Source organism: Rutidosis leptorrhynchoides, chromosome 4, assembly GCF_046630445.1.
Source record: "Rutidosis leptorrhynchoides isolate AG116_Rl617_1_P2 chromosome 4, CSIRO_AGI_Rlap_v1, whole genome shotgun sequence".
Taxonomy (NCBI): Eukaryota; Viridiplantae; Streptophyta; class Magnoliopsida; order Asterales; family Asteraceae; genus Rutidosis; species Rutidosis leptorrhynchoides.
This window is the reverse complement of record NC_092336.1, coordinates 254,941,883-254,950,542: the sequence shown is the minus strand read 5'-3', so window position 1 is coordinate 254,950,542 and position 8,660 is coordinate 254,941,883. Positions and strand designations below refer to the sequence as shown.

The 8,660-nt window shown below is 36.2% G+C and overlaps 1 protein-coding gene across 1 annotated transcript; it reads right to left on the bottom strand.

Annotated features, from left to right (window-relative positions):
- Window positions 1-2,664: 2,664 nt before the first annotated feature.
- On the bottom strand, window positions 2,665-8,072 carry LOC139843479 (G-type lectin S-receptor-like serine/threonine-protein kinase B120). Its single transcript, XM_071833563.1, has 7 exons — window positions 6,473-8,072; window positions 6,271-6,381; window positions 5,141-5,364; window positions 4,566-4,776; window positions 4,226-4,463; window positions 3,511-3,658; window positions 2,665-3,185 (listed from the first exon to the last, which is right to left on the bottom strand). The coding sequence occupies exons 1-7, from the start codon at window positions 7,779-7,781 to the stop codon at window positions 2,877-2,879; spliced, it is 2,550 nt and encodes an 849-aa protein (XP_071689664.1). The 5' UTR covers window positions 7,782-8,072; the 3' UTR covers window positions 2,665-2,876.
- Between the last annotated feature and the right edge of the window lie 588 nt (window positions 8,073-8,660).

Below are 8,660 nucleotides of genomic sequence, written 5' to 3'. Positions count from 1 at the left end.
CTACGATTGTCATAATACCACCACTTGAATTCCTTTCTGAAGTTTTGATGCATTTTACAAACTGGAACAAACTTCATTGTTCTTGCCGGTGTTTACTTCACAGCCTTCACTTCTTTCCCATTCTCATCAGTTCGCTATCGATCTTCGAAAATTGTGGTCGCAATAAGGACCGACCCTTCTTAAACTCACTTTTAATTCGGTATTGCTTCTATTCATCCCAGCCTTCTGTATTACAATACAGCAACTTCAAACGTGCGAGCTGCATCATCTCAAAATACGGCAATTTTGTAAAATCAACTAAATGTTTGAACTTTGAAGTAATCGACTTCGTATTCCCTTCTCATACTGAAGCAATTTGGATCTTTGAAATAACCTCAACTAAGAATCTTTCCAGTTGTTACTTTACTTGTTCGATCATAAAATCTTTAATTTAGGTTCCAACTTATCATCTCTAAACCAAGACTTAGTTGTATTCTCAGGATACGCCATATAAATCTCCTCGTCAAATCCCCGTGTAAGAACATTGTTTAACACATAATAAATATATAAATATTATAATAAATTTATTAAAATAAATTAACTAAATTACATTTCGTTGCTCCTTCTCAGCGAGTAGCATGGCAATACATCGATCAATCTCGTCGACCCGCCGCGTCATATCAATCAATATGTCTCCATAGTCACAATGTGTGTTAGACGTATATGGTGGTGATTGGTTTAGTGGTGGTGATGGTGGTAGTGGTAGTGGTGATGGTGATCGGTGTGGTGGTGGTGATGGAGACCTACTGCATGTGACTGTGACTGACTACCAGCAACTAAATCGCCGACAAAAAAGGGAAGAAGCCACCCACCAATTGAACGCTGCCTCTGCCGCCATAGGCTCCAACATCCTAGGGAGTCTGTCAGCCCTATCAACACGAGCCTGATTCAGCATCTAAAAAATAGGTTTAAAAAAACTAACAAACGAAAAAAATATAACAATTATGTTACTAATCAAGACGAGGAGTGCCACACGCTACTTAAATGTAGCCTTCATGCGACACTGCCTTCCTGCCATGAGGGCGTACTTGCCTCTAGAATATCTCCCAAATCCAAATCTGCAATTCTAAAGGTTAATAATTAGTTTAAATAATATACGTTTGTTAAGTTTAAATTAACTTGAAATTAATATAAAACAAGTAATCTATACCTTAAATGCCCAAACGAAACCAATAAGTGTGTATTTAAACCCTGGTACGAGAACACACTTGTTGAAACTATGTCTGTCAGTCTCACGGCGCTTAAAAGGGTCCAGTATCTCTTTGTACGTAAAATTCCTGATAAGAGAACCTAAAGGATATTATGCTAAACCATCTAAAACCTCGATGAAATGTAGATACGTGTTCTGAAGTGTGTAATGTGACTGCATACTCGTAATCCCCATCTCCATGATCAAAAAAATAGCTAGCCTAATGCGATCCTCATCATTGGTCTCTAGCGTCGTATCATCAAAACGGGTCTGGATAGCTCTTTAGGGTCAATCTGTCATGGTCAAGATGATCAGGGAAACACCGATCTCTAATGGGAGGCGTTGTGTTCCTAACCCTCTCAGGAACCTAATGATCCATGTCGGTATCCGGACTGAATCTAAAATCAGTCATAAAAAAAAACTCTCGTCGTCCGAATCTCACGGTTAACGAACGGGACAACGCAAACTAAAGATCATCCTGTTCATCTTGGATGTTGATCCTAGATGGCCGTATACTCTTCTTCTTCCGAAGCATAAGGTGTACGTAGGCCGAGTTATTGTCTGTACACCGGATATCTAACCATGAGCAAAAAATTGTCCAAACAAAAATGGCCCGTCGTGTCGCGGTCCACCGTGTCGCCATGGTTCTAACTTTGATGAGACTATTCATCATTGTAAGCTCGGCCGGTATATATCGTATATCCTGGAAAGGAACAAAGAAGAACATCAAACAAAACAAACTGCTCAAAGAGCATCAAGCATTGCGCCACACACACTAAGCATCACGCAACACGCACCATGCGAGTTGTCTGTTGTATATGTGTAAACTGGTTTTCAAATACTTGTAGGTTGAAGTTATTACGAAATCAAGTAATCGAGCATTGAAAAATTTAAGAATCACATGAAATTTGTAGAATCATACGTTTGGTGTGTGTTTGTGGATTTTTGTGCGCTTATATGCGTCATGCGTTCAAAAACAGACCTGGGTGCGCTTTTAAAAGAGCGACACGCACGGTGTGTGTTGCTTGTAAAACAAATGATTCCCATAAATGATCGGGAACATACACCACACAAGGACCTGCACGCACCGTGCGTGGACAGGAGGCAAAAAGGCAATTACGAAAATTTATGGACAAATCGTTAAATAGTTTGCGTTTTAGGGTCATTTTTACCAATTTTTCTAATAAAATAGATGCTACTCCGTATATGAGTTTATATTCTAAATTTTAGTATGCTTTTGTGAGAAATATTCAACAAAAGTCTTTTTGGGCAACAACATCCAAAAGCTGCAAGTGATTTTATTGTTACTAAGTGCAAGAAGACTACTCGAGTTCTAATTGATTGTATAAGTACATGTTTCACACGAATACAAAACTGTGAATGGTTGAAATTTGTAACAGTATAATCATTTTTCGTAAAGTTTCTTTGTTGTTATTAAACAAATTGATCAACATACATCTTAAGGAGTAAATATGCACATCATTATCCAAATATAACACAAGGTTTGAATTTGAATCATTCCGCTAAACCTAATCACGCTAACTTCCTGGTCAATATACCAAACAATCTAATTACAAATCTTATATATGTACAACAAGCGATCATCCGAATGACTTCACAAGTTTGATTCATTTCATTGTTCAGTTCATTACCTTCCAGCAACTTCTGTAATTGAAACATCATTCGATGACATGTTTATTTCTCGACCTTCAACGATCAAATCCATTTCTACCGAACCTAATGATGTGAAATCGTTTTCACTTGGTTGAGGAAGGCTCGTGCTTTCGCCTTCTAACATGAATACGACTGATGACATAGTTGGTCTTTGAACCGCTGATGATTGTATACATAACAATGCAACATGAATGCATTGAAGTGCTTCAGTTCTGTTACACGAATCTACAATCGACACATCAATCAGTTCTTCGGGCTTCCCCTCCTTCCATAGCTTCCATGCCTGAATTAAAGTGTCACAAATGTCAACTTTGCAATATTAATTCATACTTCATATTGTAGAGGTGTCAAAATGGGTGGGCATGTAACGTATCACATATTAGAACGTGCTCCAGTGACAAAAACTTGTCTATCCGTAAAAGATATGTTGTTATAATAGTTATATGATAATATGATATATGATATGATACTTAAAGTAGGTGACTTTCAAAATGTTGACCCGTTTCATTTTGACTCTTGTTTTCTATTTTGTTTTGCATATTTGACCCGGTAGAGAAAAAAAATGAAAATCTTGAGTCCTTATATGAGGATGGCAAGATCAGACTTACGTGTCGAATTAGGTTTGTGGAATCAGGGGTCCGGAAACTATTATTCCTTTGGCCGCTAATGATTTCTAAAAGCAAAACGCCAAAGCTATAAACATCAGATTTCACCGAAAATAGACCTTCCATTGCATACTCAGGTGACATATAACCACTGCAAGAATTGAAACACTCAATTATGGTTCATTCATCTAAAATCGACAAAAAGAAAAAAATAGTGGCGGTTTCAAGTTTCAACCAATATATTCAGGCTATGTTTATCCTTAATGGGTTGAATAAAAATTGCAACTTTCGATGAAACTAGTAAAATGGGTCAGACGGATCAAATGGGTCAACTTGAGAGCTGCCCAATGGGTTCAAAAAAAAAACCTAAATCTTTCTTTTTGCATAATTAACTGTTCAAAAAGTCAATTTTTAATAAACAATTTATTTAATTTTTTTCATATATGGAAATAAGGTGTTCCGGGTCAATTTAATCCGACCCGTACCAAAATATACAAAATTCTATTACCTGACCCTCCCATTTATACTTTTCCACCATTCATATAAACCATAAATGGAAAAAACTAACGACATCCATAAGGGATGTCGTTAAGGTGCATTAAAAGCTTGTACAATTCAAAAACTGCCATGTTCAAGTTATTTATGCATCTTAACGACAGCCCTTAGGGTCGTCGTTAGCAAATTCCTAAAAAAATATATGTAATACCGAATTACTCACTATGTTCCAACAACTCGATTTGTATTCGCTTCATTTTGGTTTCCTCCAAAAATTCTAGCCATCCCAAAATCTGAAATCTTCGGGTTCATCTCTTCATCAAGCAAAATATTGCCAACTTTTAAATCCCGATGTATGATTCGAAGCCTTGAATCCCGATGGAGATAAAGTAAACCTCTTGCAATCCCTTCAATGATCATGAATCGTGTTTTCCAATTTAGCTCCCCTTTCTTTGTCGGATCTTTTGTTACACACATGACAACATTTCAAAATCAAAATTCGAAAAAGTCAGAAACTTTCATCAAAGTACTAATTTGTACCAAAAATGGTGAAAGAAACGTACCAAAAAGAAACGAATCAAGGCTCTTATTAGGCATGTATTCATAAACAAGCATTCTTTCTTCGCCTTCAATGCAATATCCCAATAATCTAACTAGATTTCGGTGCTGCAATTTTGCAATCAGAATCATCTCGTTCCTAAATTCAACTAATCCTTGCCCAGATGATTTTGACAACCGTTTTACTGCAATCTCTTGCCCACTGGGTAGGACCCCCTGAAAATCAACATTATAGTAACTGCTTTTAGTCACAACTTTTTATAATTTATTAGTAACTGCTTTTATAACTACCCAATATAGAGGTTAATTTGGTAATTTTAATCATTCAGATGGTTATTCAGCAATAAAACAAACAATAATCATTTATCTATTACTTATTCCCTGTAGACATCTTATATAAATTCAGAAAACACGACTTAATAAGAAAAAATACAAATGGGCCCACAATTAAGAACTGTTTACCTTAACTGATTATTACAGATATAGCTCGCACTAATAAGATAAGTTCCAAGATAGAAATCCAAATAATGCCCAGATTATGAATAAGTTTTTAAATATATTTTCAATATGAAGAACGAACCTTGTGAACTGGTCCAAAACCACCTTGGCCGAGCTTGTTCTTGTTTGCAAAAACGTCTGTGGCAAGTTCTAATGTGCTCGAGCTGAATATAGGCAATGGGGGACCGTCATATTCTTTTTCGAGTTCAAATTGTTCCGATTCTTCCACTGAAATATCTTGCCCATTTGATGCCTCCAAGACTAAAAACGGTTTTTTCTTTGCTTTCCCACATGGATTTCGACACTCTGTAGATCATAGGGTATATCACGAAATTCAGAAGCTGATAAAAAGAAGATAATCTGGATAGCTAATATTAGTCAAAACTGCAAAAAATGGGTTGACGGGTGAATCTGATTAAGTTCGAATTAGATTTTTTGATATACTTTGACCTAGAACCAACATCCAATCTTTTTGACACATTATATTAAGAGCATCGGGAGTCGTGATGATCTAATTCGGTGTCCCGTCAAAGTCAAGGGAGACTTTGAGTGGAAAAGTAGAGGAGTGGTTCAGTGTCTAACTCAGTGTCCCCCTTGGTGTCTAATTATTATTTTACTGGTTTTTTATACTTCTATTTTATTTTATTTAAAATGGTAGCGACAGCCTTAAGGGCTGTCGTTAAGATACATGAGTAACTTGTACACGACGGTTACATTTGACTTTAATGTGGCGGTTATTGAAATGTACAAGTCTTTTATGCACCTTAACGACAACCCTAAGGGTTGTCGTTAGCATTTAACGAATATATTTTTCAATATATAACGGTTAAAACTTTCCAAACCCAAAATCGGATTTCTGACTTTGGCTTCCCGACGCCGGCCCGGAGTCGGACGACCGTCAGATTCGGACGTCGCCGAAATTTGACGCTGACGCCGATGGTCTTATCCGTGTGCTCTAAACGGGTTATGCAGGCCTTATCCGTGTTAGTAACATAAGGGTTAAGATTTTAAATCCTTACCCTTTTGAGAATCCTGACTCGTTTACGAAATAAGGTTGTATTCGGGTCAGTTAATATAAATCTGCCTCAAAATAACCATAAAGGCAACCCATTTTAACCATATTGTACCATTGACCCTACATCATATGCAGTGGAATTAATACTTTATAAGACAATATAAGATATTATTGTGAATTCAATAAGAAGAGTTTACCTTTAACTTTGTTGCGGTACACGCAAAGGAACATAGCGATTGCAACAAGAACAACTGCACCGGTTGCTGATATTGCAATGACTACAATCTTGGATGACTTTTTCCTACCTCCTGAAACCAAACCACATTCAAATTAGTACATATCATAGCATTACAAAACAAACATCAAGAAAACAAATTTGCTAAAAACATAAAAACCAACCCAAATCGTATCTTGATACACGAATAAAGAGTGTTTCACCTCCTTGTTCAAATTGCTCAACATCAACCAAATTCCCACCCCAAATCAAACATCCAACCCCCGTAACATTCGCATAAGCATTACACGAACAATTCCTCAAACATCCGTTTTCACAATCACCAGCCAACCCATCAGCAAAATCAGGTAATTTAACGCCCGTTAATTTCACAAATCCATCACTCGTTGTACCATTCGAATCACACTCCAAATTACTCCTCCTAACACACCCACCAGACCAATTCCCTGAATTCGACCCGTTTATATATCTCGGATCAAACCCTTCCATACAACTACAAATATTCGGCCCATTTTCACTTCGACAAACTCCAAAATCCCCACACCGATTATACACTTCGCAACCAATCGAAGGCTGCGAAAATAACGTATTCCAACGACCAATTCCATTGTCCCAAGTTAACTGCTGCACAACTCCATTCCATTGTATCACAAATCTCATCAAAAGAGAAGTATTTTGATTATTGAAAATGAAATACATTATTTCACTATTAACAGTTACCAATCTAAACCCGAAATTAAACAAACTTCTCATTTGTGGAACACCAATAAATATCTGATTATCATAATGACCCGTTCTCCATAATCGTCGATTATTATGATCATCCCAAACTACCACTTGTGGCGCGCCACGTGGATCAACCCCCATCGAATAGTCCCCTTTCGAAGGATCATTCGGGCTATTCCACGATACAAACTTACGTATATCACTCCCAGTCGTTATATTCATATAAATTCGTAAATTCGGTAAGTAAGTATCAGTTGGATGATCACAGCTTCTCCAAATAGCATTTGAATCATCACCAATGTTTTCAATGGTTGAAAGTACTAAATTCCCAGTGTCCATAAGCATTACTGTTAAGTTCCGATTACTTGAAATAGAAGATATATTACTTGACCAGTAAACAACACCATTTCTATCTGAAATAACTAAACTCCCATTGGTTCCAATACCGAAATTTCCGGAATTTGTTGGAAGTGGATTATCTCTGTTAGCTACCCATGCTACTGTTCTGTTTTGAATACCAAAATACCAAATTCCAACATATCTAAGATTTGAATTACCTGGACTAAAGAAACCAAGTTCAAAAATTTGTTGTGGGGAAATAAGGGTTTGACCATCTGTAAGGAGCTGACCTTGATTGAGCCTGCTGGTGTTTGTTGTTTTTGTGAAAATTGGAGGAAGATACTGAAGAAGAAGAAGAAAGATTGTGGTTATTAAGTGAAGATTTTGTAAATATTTTTTAAAACCCATGATTAAATTGGAAAAAAGATTTGTGGGATTGATGTAAAAATGGGATTCATGAAGTGGGTATGTGATGAATTGAAGAAAAAATGTGGAAAAATGGAAACTTCGAAAGTTTTGTTGAATTGGGGTTGGTTAGATTTGAATGGTGGAGGGAGGTTGGAATAATTGACCTAAACCACTACGTATAGTTCACACTAGCATCAGATGCCATTGACAAGAATCTTTCATCAATTGGAAGGAAAATACATAAATTCTTAAGTACATACTAATCAAGATTCATACTGTACTTGTCCAACCATTGTGTTCTTTTCATAGTTTGATACTCTAGGAGTGTAGTTGCAATGGGTCTTCTGCACATGAGAATTAAGAATATCACGAATGGTCCTTGTAATTTATATAAAAAATTACCAGCGATCCCTGTACCTTTTCTGTTAAAGATTGTCCTTGATTTGGATTTGAATCACCTGTAGTTCATAATAAAAATATCACCTGTAGTTCATTTGTTTTTTATATTTAGAACATAAATTTGATCACATTTTTGTTTTTTATTTTTCTATTTAGGGTTGTAATCACTTGCATCCATAAATTTGCTTGAAAACAAAGGGACCAATGAGAACGCGACATGTGGCGCGAAAATCACATGTGATTGAAAAAAAAAAAATTCGAAAGTTTTTTTTTTTAAATTTTTTTTTCGAAAATTTTTTTTTTCAAATTTTTTTTCCGAAACTTTTTTTTTTAAAAATCATATGTGATTATGCATGTTAATCACATGTGATTGTAAACCCAATCCCATGTGATTGTAAACCCAATCACATGTGATTATGCATGGCAAATCCAATCACATGTGATTGTACAATTTAATCACATGTGATTGTGCAGGTAAAT